The sequence below is a fragment of the Syngnathus scovelli genome, chromosome 22, assembly GCF_024217435.2.
Source record: "Syngnathus scovelli strain Florida chromosome 22, RoL_Ssco_1.2, whole genome shotgun sequence".
Lineage (NCBI taxonomy): Eukaryota > Metazoa > Chordata > Actinopteri > Syngnathiformes > Syngnathidae > Syngnathus > Syngnathus scovelli.
In genome coordinates this window covers 6,395,301-6,407,665 of record NC_090868.1, presented here as the reverse complement: position 1 = coordinate 6,407,665, position 12,365 = coordinate 6,395,301, and the positions used below count along the sequence as shown (strand labels likewise).

Genomic DNA, 12,365 nt, shown 5'->3' with positions numbered 1-12,365 from the left:
AACACTGAAATTACAAATTGTCTTCACTTATAAAAAAATAGAAAAATTGCTATTTTTTTAGCATTCATCTTTTTAAAATATTTAAACAGTTTTCACTAGTCTGATTTCAAAATTAGTTATTTATCAGTTTATTGTGTCGCCTATACTGTATATATACTATAAGGTGTTGAAAGTCATAATGGCCCTCCAAAGGAAACTATGACTACGATACGGCCCGCGACAAAAATGAGTTCGACACTCCTGCCCTACACCATCAGCGCCTCCCAACCGCAAAGGAATTAGTCGCGATCCGTATAGAGGAAGTGACGTCCTGGGATTTTGTTCAAAGCGCTCATTGGAATACTCCAAATATTTCAGAGGTGCTAATGGCTTGCTCAGTAATCCCTACAAGTGACAATACGATATTGTCTCAACTATTTACCAGAGGAGACAATGCCACGCTGTCTGCCTTGGAAAAAAAAGAGTCTGAATACCGTCACGTCGGACTGACTCCTCTTGCGCACGATCTCCCATATTGGCATCCTCCCAGCACCCCCCCCCCCCTCCTCCTCCTCCTCCCAGCAGCCGCCCCCCCCCCTCCTCCTCCTCCTGCTCTTCAGCCCGCAATAGTTCCCCGCCAGCCTCCTCTCACTCGACACCTGCTTGAGACAAGGTCCGAATAACGGATTTAAAAACCGCTAATAAAATGTAAGTCGTCTTATTATATGATATTAGAATGTTCGACGCGACGCCTCACCAGCATTTGTGTTGAAATGTGCTGCTAAATTACACATCACATAATCTGAGCACACGCGTGAGAAAATATAAAAGGCTCGTTTGTGACGTTTTGATTACGATGCGTTCTCTCACTGCTCGTATTTCGATTATTTGGACAAAAATTATGTATGAGTCGCACAGTAACCCCCTATAATGCATAGTAATGCAAATCGAGGGGGGATGGCACGCATTCATGTTAAATTTGCATAATGGCAGCCCTCATGTATAATTAAGATCAGTGGTATTTGAACATCAAACATGTAATAGTAAAAGGTTTCGTTTTCATTGCCTTCTTGCCAATGTGTCCTTGCAAGGTCCTAATCCAATGTAGTTGTGTGCCAAGTGTCCCCATTTTGTGACCAACACAGGCATGTGACCTTGATAACATAGTTGGACAGTGTAATTTACTGGCATATAAATTCCATTTACATAATTTACGTGATCCGTGTAATTTACTGGCCCATAAATGGTATTTGCATAATTTACTTCTTTTTTGAGTGAATTTGCTTCAAAACCCATTTGGACATTAAACGTTTTGGACATTGTGCCTCCGCCTTTCGCCTGAAGTCTGTTTAATTAGGATGCAGCCGCCTTAAACAAACCCCAAACAGGTAAAGAAACAATAGAAAATGAATGGAACCGATTTAGAAAGCGACAATAATTTGACTTTCATTCTTTGAAGTGTTGTCGCAGAGTCATATCATCATAGGCGGTCACTCAGGGTCGAGTATGACTGTTCTCCCTCTTGGTCCTCGTGGGTCTTCAGGTGGGCAAAGAGGCCGATCCGAGAGCCACATACTTTTGTGCAGTGTGGACAGGGATGGGCAGCAAGGGTCGTGGGTCTCGGTGGAATCTTTTTGGTGGAGCCGCGCTACGTCTGCGTTTGTCTTCCACAGCATTGTGGAGATCGTCATTGTATTGTGCGGCTCCATCTCAGACAAGTTGTCTCCAGGCCACTTTGTTGGTTGCTGTGGCCTCCTAGGTATTAGGGTCTATGTGGCACTTCTTGATGTTTGCTTTGTTGTTCCCCTTAAACCTTTGCCCGCCTGGGGCACGTTGTCCTGTAAAAAGTTGAGAGTATAGGACTTGTTTTGGGAGGTGAGAATTGGGCATGCAGACCACATGACCAGTCCATTGGAGTTGGTGCTGGGCGATAATGGCAGTGAAGGTGGGGATGTTGACCTGTTGTGAAATATCTGTGTTTGAGAGTTATCGTTCGTTCTTATTCGGGCTGCTGGTCACCAAAGAATTTTTGCAGCATCTCATTGCATGTGTGAGTAAAATACAGTCAAACCTCGGTTTTCGACCCCAATCGCCAGAAGGCGGTCCGAGAAGTGAATCGGTCGAATTCCGAATCTATTTTTCCCATTACAAATAATGGAAAAAATATTAATCCGTTCCAAGACAAAACCTTTTTTAAAGCATTTTTTCATTTGCGCATTTTGTCCGACCGCGCAACTGCACCGCGCTGGTCGCATTATTATGACAGAGCCGTCGCTGAAATTTAGAAGATATTTTTAAAGTCCTGATGTACTTTCCAAATTTAAGTGGACCTCAGTGCGCAGGAAGCTTAATTTTGTCCGATCGCGCAACCGCAGCGGGCCGGGTCCTCACTGTCGCATTGCTTTAAGAGCGTTTTTGTGTTTTAGGATGGCTTTACTGCTCCCACTTGCTTTCTTTTGAGGCATGATTAGGGGTTAATCAGTGATGTGTGGTGAGGGTTGGGGTTGGTGAGGCACTGACTCAGAGTTAGATTTACAAACGTACTGTATGACGCTAAGGCACCGACTCACAAGTCAGATTTACAAACATACATGGTTGTTATCCCATTCTTGATTAAATTTAATAACATTTTAAACACACCACTGTACATTTAAACACACCACTGCAGTATTCTTACCTTTACTTGTAAATGAAGTCTTTTTTAGAGTACCAATCCTTTTGAAACGAACGTGTTGTAGTCCGTCCCGGGAGGCCCGTAGTTTGAATTAATCCTCGCAAATCTGGAGTTGGTCTTCCCTTACTTATGATTTCTTGGTTTGACTGAAAGTCAAATTTTGAAAAATTTCTTATCTTCGAGATTATATCCTCCATTTTCAGGGAAAATAAAGCCAAATAGCAACGCGTTAGCACCAAATGTTGTTGGTTGTTTTTCTTTTCTTTTTTTTCTTCTTAATTTACTCTCGCATTTACTCGTGTCGCGAACTATTAGCTGCAGGCTCACTGGCCCCATCTTTGAGGCAAAAGTACTGGCTGCCTCAAGGTCCGTATTTTCCCGCTGACTGCAAGCACGCGCCGTTTGCACGCGCTCAGTACAGTGCACAGTGAGTGGTGCACACTCTCACACGCACGCCCTGAGAGGCACTACCTGTCACTGCCTCAGCCTCCATGATTCTCGTCTCCTGTTGTTATTTGAACAAGAAATACAGCAATTTTGACTATGAAAATGATCCAAATGTATAGGAAACACACTAAAATCGCATTAAAAGCATAGACCACAGGATAGATATTATATTATGTTTTATTATAATATTCATTTTTTAAAAACTTATGGTGACAGCTGAGGAAACCATGTTGAGCCCTTTACCACCCCTGGTGGCAAGGTGAGGCACTGCCTCACCTGCCTCCTATGAGTGCACATGCCTGGGGTTAATACAATCCTCAAAGTAACGAAAATACAATAACGAACGGAGTCAGTCGGCATCCGGGCCGCGAGGTCGGGTATTCTCGGGTCCTTTCGGCTCATCTCGCGAGGTTCGACCTCCGAATTTTGTTCGACAACCGAAGCAAAATCTCAAATATTTAGTTCAAATTCCGATTTGTTCGAGAACAGGGACGTTTGAAAACCGAGGTTTGACTGTATTCTGATTATAGCTAGTACCTGTAAATAAACTTACAGTAACAAAGGACCAACACAATGCAGTACAATAACATCAGCTAGCTAGTACTAAATACACAAATCAAATCACACAAACGTAAAATATAATGGAGGAAAATACCCAGAGAGAATGCTAACAAATGTTATCTATTTTTGCACATCTAGTAGTACATTGCAGCTCTGCATATTGACAATAATAATATTGACAATAAAACTGTCAAACACCAACACTTGTCTTTTAGGAATTTGCTGTGATAGAGATTGGGCAGAATTTTGAATTTTGATACCTTTGAGCAAACCTGCGAGTATGTTCTAGCCTACTTACAAGTAGTTTTGCTATTAGGTATCATAGCACATGCGTTCAAGCTTAGCGTAAGTCCCAAGTCTACAAAGACTTTTTTTGTAATAAAAAGTCTAAAAAGTTGCCTTTATAGTTGTAATAAAAGGAAACTGTATTCTTAAATGTCACTGTAAAAATGCACTTCCAATTTGTCAGTCAAGAAAACAACAACAATCCTCTCAGGTTAATTCAAATCAATTGAGTTCTTGATCCACTTTGCTTTGGTAAAACCCCCTTAATGAAAACACTTTAACATAACCACTACAGGTGCAAAAGTGTGAATTTTTGTGTGCAAGCTAACACTGTTAGGAGGCAAATGGCAGCTGCAGGCAAGCTGACTTTCTGTCTTTCGTTTGCGGTTGCTCATTGTCCTGACAAGCTAATCCCAGTGGGAAAATGACGTTTTTTCTGTAGCAAAGCAAATATTCTATAAAAACAGGTGAAATGATTTCCTCATTAAAAAAGACAATTAGGTAAAGTTCTTTCAGTACTGTCTCCCCAAAGAGTTCATTTTGTCACACAACATTGAATCATTGGAACTTTTTACTAGCATAGCCTGTTATATCACCACTTATATTTCCCATAATGCATTGCATGGCGCATACTTTGATCTGGAAAGTTTTTAGGATGTTAAATATGTGTTACCAGGAGTTGAATGTATGTCAAATTTAAACATTAAGATTTATATAACTTTTTTCCCAACAATCTGTGACTCTTGAGTTGTGTGTGAAATAGTGACATCTAGGTCAATTCCATTATTCATCACACATCATACTTAGACATAGGTTAAATACCTATGTGTGAATATGAAACCCTGATTATATCTCATTTTTTTAAAAAACTATCTGACTGTAAATTAGTTTACTACATTGTGACGCTGATTTGAATCCAACTAATTGTTCACATACACAATTTTTTTAGACAAATTAAATATTTAACTACCTAGGCAAATAAAAACACTGCTACAGCGGTTGCTGCTAACCAAAACAGAGCAAAACCAGCACAACAGAGATTTCCAGAAAGATAGTTACTAAAAATTTCCAAAAATAATGACAATATTGACTAATTTCCGGGCCTTGTCTGCAGCTCCAATATGTCGTCGGTGCTGCAGAAACTCATCAGCCCTCTGCCGGGTAGCTCTCCAGAGCCTCCCAGGAACAAAGTGACGGTGGTCGGGGTGGGCCAGGTGGGCATGGCCTGCGCCGTCAGCATCCTCCTGCGGGTAAGAGTCGAAGCATCAAGAGCACTGTGACAGTTTACGCCCGCAGCAAATTAAAATATAAGAAAATATAAAGTTGGTATTCGCATTACAGTAACAAAGCCATATAAAAAACTCATAGACATCAATTTTACTTAGGAATGAGCAAGTACCAATACCAGGTACTGATATCAGACCGATATTGGCCTTAGAGTACTTTCAAGGTATCGGGTACTCATGAAGGCTTCCATCCATCCTAATGGCAAAAACATCTGACATTGAGTAGGTCCACAAATCTTTGTGCATCAAAAAAAGAAAGGTCTTTGTTTACAATTACATTTGTTATCATGTGAATTAAAATGTTATGTATCTGAAGGACTAGTGCTGTTGGTAATCTTGTTATTTTACCAAGTACCGCACATAATCACATTTTTGCAGTATTTTGTTACTGCAATTGTAGGTGAGTTGGAATTATTTGCAAATTCTTGTTATTATCACACAGCTCTTTCACATCAGAAGTGGCTGGCGGACCATTGATAGGGAGGGTTGTGCCACAATGGGAGTGGTCATAAATCCAGCCAATCAAAGCGCCTCATTTTATTCACCTCCATATATCATATGCGCCCTATAGCATTACCACCCAGTGGAATATTTAAAAAAACATCTATCAATTGAATATGAGGTATGACGATTCTTGTGTTCACTTTGCAAGGATCTGTGCGATGAGCTGGCTCTTGTGGATGTGATGGAGGATCGCCTAAAAGGAGAGGCGATGGATCTTCAGCACGGCAGCCTTTTCCTTAAGACCTCCAAAATAGTTGCAGACAAAGGTCACAATGCATTTTTCTCACAATCTACCTCATTACACGTCATTGCAAAGGCTCTCATTCTCTTCCTCCAGACTATGCAGTGACTGCCAACTCTCGCTTGGTGGTGGTGACTGCCGGAGTCCGCCAGCAGGAGGGCGAGAGCCGCCTCAATTTGGTACAGAGGAACGTAAATGTCTTCAAGTCCATCATCCCTCAGATAATGAAGCACAGCCCCCAGTGCACTCTCATCGTTGTCTCCAATCCTGGTAAATGGAACACAGCTGGATGTGATTCGCAGTCTTCTTAGGAATGGGGTGAATGCTGCAAGCATTCACACACACCATTTTATTCTCCTTACTTTTTTGACAGGCTTCTACTTTTAAAGTTAAAGTTAAAAAGTTAAAGTCCCAATGATCGTCACACACACATCTAGGTGTGGTGAAATTTGTCCTCTGCATTTAACCCATCCCGTGTGATTTTGATCCATCCCCTGGGGGAGAGGGGAGCAGTGAGCAGCAGCGGTGCCGCGCTCGGGAATCATTTGGTGATTAACACCCCAAATCCAACCCTTGATGCTGAGTGCCAAGCAGGGAGGCAATGGGCCCCATTTTTATAGTGTTTGGAATGATCCGGCCGGGGTTTGAACCCACAACCTTCCAGTCTCAGGGCGGACACTCTACCACTAGTCCACTGAGCATTTCTGGACCGATTCTTCCCATTCCAACTTCGACATTTTCAAAAAATTACCACCATGCGAGCTATTACTTTTCACATTTAAAAAATGTAAAATTTTCCAACAATTTCACATATGTCGGCAAAAAATTTCCTATTCATTTCCAATTACACGTTCAACATAACCCATTCACATCATTTCCATTCAAAATTCAAAATGTTCTGGTCATTCAGTTTACCTTGGGAAGGATTTTCAACATAATGAATGTTCCTACATGCCACATTATTCACCAATACAACAGCATTCCGTATCATTCCATATTTTTAAATAATGTTCCTTCCATGTTTCTCACCAACATATCCCACATTTACCACCAATATCATTTCACATCATTCAACTTTATTCCATATCATTTAGTGTCATTCCACATTTCCACCCAAATAATGTCTTTGAACTGCAGTCAAGCCGTATGTTGATATCTATCGTAACGTCGAACCTGAATATAGTTGAAACATTAGCAACAATTCCAATTTGTGTCACCTCAACAGCATTCCACTTCTATCTGCTTACTTGTCATTGTTTGATTCTAACAAACCCGTTCACAGTGGACATACTCACCTATGTGACCTGGAAGCTCAGTGGCCTGCCCAAACACCGCGTGATCGGCAGCGGCACCAACCTGGACACTGCCCGCTTTCGCTTCATGATGGCCGAACGCCTCGGCATCCATGCTAGTTCCTTCAATGGCTGGGTGCTGGGTGAGCATGGAGACACCAGTGGTGAGTGCCCACAAAGGACACAACGTTTAACATTTCTTAAAGTATTTTTGAAATGTGGACTCAACAGACCCACAGCACACTTTTCTCAGATGACCTCGGACCTAAAGAAGTATTGCGGTTTTACTTTTTCAGTGCCTGTGTGGAGTGGTGCAAATGTCGCCGGGGTCAATTTGCAGAAGCTGAATCCTGACATTGGCAGTGAAGGTGATAAAGAACAGTGGAAGGCCACACATAAAGCTGTGGTGGACAGGTACGCTGTGTGAACGTGAAATGCATAATTTTAAAATGACTTCTTGAACCCATCAAATCTTTGCTGCTAACCCAGTTGCGAACCAAAACATCAACACCTACATAAACACTTTATTCTTTTTCTTTAATTGTATTTTGCTACTTTAGGACAATATCGTTGGTCACCACCGCCTTAATTTTTTTGGTGTTGAACAAATGAAATGCAATTGTGCAAAAGTGACATAACATTTATTTGTTTTGTGGTATTTTCTTATATGGCATTTCCCGGTACTGGCTTAGCATCCCATGAATGTAGTTTTATGATCTAATAATACTATTACTATAAAGTTTAAAGTCTTGTGTGATGCTCACACATTCCTGAATTTCAACAAGCACCTGTTACGGTTATTCCAATAATAGGCAAAATCCTTCCCCTCACTGTTGAGGCGACAAATTATAATTAACATCTCTGTACTGGATGTGTTTATCATGCAAAAGGATTAGTCTGCCCTCTTATGGCCCCTCCTCATCCTGGCAAGAATTTTCTGTGGTTCATTCTCAGTAAAAGGTACCACTGAGTTATGGTAAATACGTTTTAGACTGTAAACTGTACTCACAGTTGACAATAACTTTGACGAGTAAAATCAAGCAAAGAACATTTTGACTAAATTTCCTTGATGCATTATGTGAAAATTTTATACTTTTAAAATCAATGATCAGTTATTCCTTGTTTATTATTTTTTTCAAGGCTTGCTCCTCGCAGTGTCTGTGTGCTGTTTTTTTTTTCATGACAAATCTTAACACTAGAGGATAGTATTAGTTTACCTGTGTACGCTTGTTTCTGTAACTTCGCGTCATAGGATTGCAATTGAGTGATCGGAGTGAATGTTCTGAACTCCTGTTTCCATACAAATTTCATATTGATGAACAGAAAACTAGAAGAAATGACAAGCATAATCATTATACAGTAATCCCTTGTTTATCGCGGATAATTGATTCCAAAAACCACCCGCGATAAGTGAAATCTGCGAAGTACGGTCACCAACAAGAAGTACTGGGCAGGCTAACGAGTTAGCAGAAAGATGCTAATTCGCGATCCTGCTAACACGTGAAAACAGACTTCTAAAGGAATGTAAACAAACATTTGGAGCAATACTACATCGTCCTAAAGGTTAGACACGTTTCCTCAATTTAGAAGTTTTGTTTTGACTTTTAAAACGTTTTTTAATTTGGAAAATAAATTTGCGATGTAGTGAAGCTGCGATAAACGAAACGCGAAGTAGCGAAGGATCATTGTATAATATAATAATATATCTGTCCATCCATCCATCCATTTTCTGAACCACTTAGTCCCCACGGGGGTCGTGGGTGTGCTGGAGCCTATCCCAGCCGTCATCGGGCAGTAGGCGGGGGACACCCTGAACCAGTTGCCAGCCAATCGCAGGGCACACAGAGACAAACAACCATTCGCACTTGCACTCACACCTAGGGACAATTTGGAGTCTTCAATCGGCCTACCAAGCATGTCTTTGGGATGTGGGAGGAAACCGGAGTGCCCGGAGAAAACCCACGCGGGCCCGGGGAGAACATGCAAACTCCACACAGGGAGGGCCGGAGGTGGAATCGAACCCGCACCCTCCTAACTGTGAGGCGGACGTGCTACCCAGTGCTCCAGCGAGCCGTACTCACAGTTGACAAATAATATATTTGTAAAATCATAAATACAGTTTTTGATAAAGCTGTATATAATGTCTTCTACTCACTGTAATTTTTATCCAACGACTGCGGTTAGAAAGCAAAGAATCAATAAACAATCTGATTATGTTCACAGTCAGTCAATACATATATTCATTGTTTGTGATGTCACTGTCTCTGTGGGGAAAGTAGAGTGCTTCTGACATTCGAGGCCAAATGGTGATGACAGGTTTTTAGTACAAATGGTCCAGTGGGGTTTTCTGACAGGTTTAATGTGGTAGGTAATTAGAGCTGGGCATTAAACACTTGTGCAATTATAAACACTTAGCGGTAATGGTTTTGCTTTGCTCTGAAAATTACATTCAAACCTCGGTTTTTGCCTCGGTGGTTGAATACATTTTGGAGGTCGAACCTCGCTAGATGAGCCGAAAGGACCCGAGAAAACCCGACCGCGCGGCCCTGATGCCGACTGACTCCGTTGTTATTGTATTTTCGTTATTTGGAGGATTGTATTAACCCCTAATCATGTCTCCAAAGAAAGCAAGTGGGAGCAGTATCCAAAAACACAAAGACGCTCTTAAAGCAATGCGACAGTGAGCGCCCGGCGCGCTGCGGTTGCGCGATCGGACCAAATTAAGCTCCCTGCGCACTGAGGTCCACTTAAATTTTGGAAAGTACATCAGGACTTTAAAGATATTTTTTTAATTTCAGCGAAGGCTCTGTCACTATAATGCGACCAGCGCGGTGCAGTTGCGTGGTCGGCGGCACGCTAGGGTTACGCGTTCGGCGGTGTGCTGCAGTTGCGCGATCAGACAAAAAAATGCGCAAATGAAAAAATACGTAATAATAAAAATGCGTTTGTTTTTAGTCTTGGAACGGATTAAATTTTTTTCCATTATTTGTAATGGAAAAAATAGATTCGTAATTCAAACAATTCGCTTCTCGAACCGCCTTCTGGAACGGATTGTGGTCGAAAACCGAGGTTTGACTGTATTTTCATTTTATTGTGCATTGTTTAATGACAACATTACTTGCTACATTTTGTGCCAGTGCCTATGAGGTGATCAAGCTGAAGGGTTACACCAACTGGGCCATCGGCTTGAGCGTGGCAGACCTGACAGAGAGTATCGTCAAGAACATGAGTCGCGTTCATCCAATTTCCACCATGGTCAAGGTCAGTCACACACACGCAGACTCACAGTGTCCTTTGTAATTTTTGGAGTGTATTTTTGTCAAATGCGTCGTGGTGAAAATGAAAGAATCTTCTTTGAATGACCATGATTGAAGGAAGCTGTGACCACTCCCACAGTAGTGCAGACCTCCCGCAGGTCTGTCGACCTGCGCTTGTCTTGGAAATAACCAAAATAACTTGCCTCATCGCAAAGAAATGCCACATGCTGCACTGGATTTACAATTTTTTTTCTAGTCGTGGGACTTCATTAAAAACCCTTAGAATAATTTATTCTCAAATACCTTTCGACCTTTCTCAGCTTTATTAGTCTTGACAAGTTAATACTAGATGCTTAAACCAAATGGATGTAGTCAGCATAAAATGGCTTCATTAGTAGCATATTTCCTATTTTTGAGAAAGGTTGGAATAAATTATTTAATTTCAAATGTTGTGGTGTAATAAACAACATAGTTTAAAAAAATCATTAAAACTAAAATTGAAAAATTAAAACAAAAATTGTAACCAAAATAAAATACAAATTGAAATCAATTTCAAAAGCTAAAGTTTTGACAGAATAAAATACAGCACATAAAACAGAAATTAACTGACACTACTGCATCTTAGATCTTAGGTTTATAAAAGTAACCATAATTATGGAAAAATGTTTTTGTCTTTCTCAATTCATGTCATACATGAGCTTTCCGTTATAATTTTAAATTCATTTATTTATTAACAGAAAGAAGGTCAATTGATTGAGAATCGAACGTTTTTACACAATAGTTAGTGACTTAAAAAAAAAGGAAATAGTAATCCATGTAGTTAGGAAAAAATACAATCTAATACTAAAGCTAATAAAAACGGAACTTAAACCAAGCATTTTCAAGATGAGAACAACTTATAAAATTGCTCTCCAAAGTAATTAAATTGAAAAAAATTTTTTTACTGTAACCTTGATCCAAATACTTTTAAAGCCAACTCCACATGTGTCTTCTTAGGGCATGTATGGCATCGGGGAGGAGGTCTTTCTGTCTCTGCCCTGTGTTCTGAATAGCAGCGGCGTGGGCAGCGTGGTCAACATGACCCTGACAGATGATGAAGTGGCTCAGCTGAAAAAGAGCGCTGACACTCTCTGGGGCATCCAGCGGGACCTCAAGGATGTTTGAGGGCCATGAGACCAACGCGATCCAGAGAGAAGCCCGTCATTATGCACAATCTCATTTTATTAACTTCCTCTTGGTTCAAACCTTAGCATTATTTTAAAGCACAATGTGTTTTTAGATGGTGTCATGGAAGCTTTCCTTTCAAAACACAAGCACAACCTAAACTAGTGAAAAACATTTTATCAGGATAGTCGATCTCAGTGTACTTTAAGCACAACCAAACTGTGTCACGATTTTTCTGCTCTTTCCCTGGTGTCAAAGAATCACAACCCCAATGTCTAGATGAGAACCCAAAACTCAACATGTGTAATTTTCCTTGTATTTTTATTATCAAGCAAAAGTTCTAGAGAACATTTCGGTCTTTACAAAAGATTCTGAATGAGTGCCATAGAATCCTAAGCACATCGTCTTTTGAAGAATGGACTGTTCGTATCGTATTCTGTAATCAAATCACTAAATAAATTACTTTAACCCATGGACAATGAGTGCATTCTATATGATTTTTTTACATTATTAACATGACATTTATTTCAAATATAACATTTGTATTGAATGCCCGCTAGTGAGTTCAGTCAAGCTGTCACGACTCGTCCATATTGTCATAGTTTCTGTCTGTCTGTGTGCTCGCCCCTCCCCTCCTGTGCCCATAATCAGTGTGATCATTCTCACCTGCCTCTC

General features: G+C 40.7%; 1 protein-coding gene across 1 annotated transcript; it reads left to right on the top strand.

Moving 5' to 3' along the window:
• Positions 1-527: 527 nt before the first annotated feature.
• Positions 528-12,169, top strand: ldhba (lactate dehydrogenase Ba). The gene is made up of 8 exons (XM_049760634.1): positions 528-687; positions 5,061-5,196; positions 5,885-6,002; positions 6,074-6,247; positions 7,260-7,433; positions 7,566-7,683; positions 10,407-10,530; positions 11,523-12,169. The coding sequence occupies exons 2-8, from the start codon at positions 5,068-5,070 to the stop codon at positions 11,688-11,690; spliced, it is 1,005 nt and encodes a 334-aa protein (XP_049616591.1). The 5' UTR covers positions 528-687; positions 5,061-5,067; the 3' UTR covers positions 11,691-12,169.
• Positions 12,170-12,365: the final 196 nt, after the last annotated feature.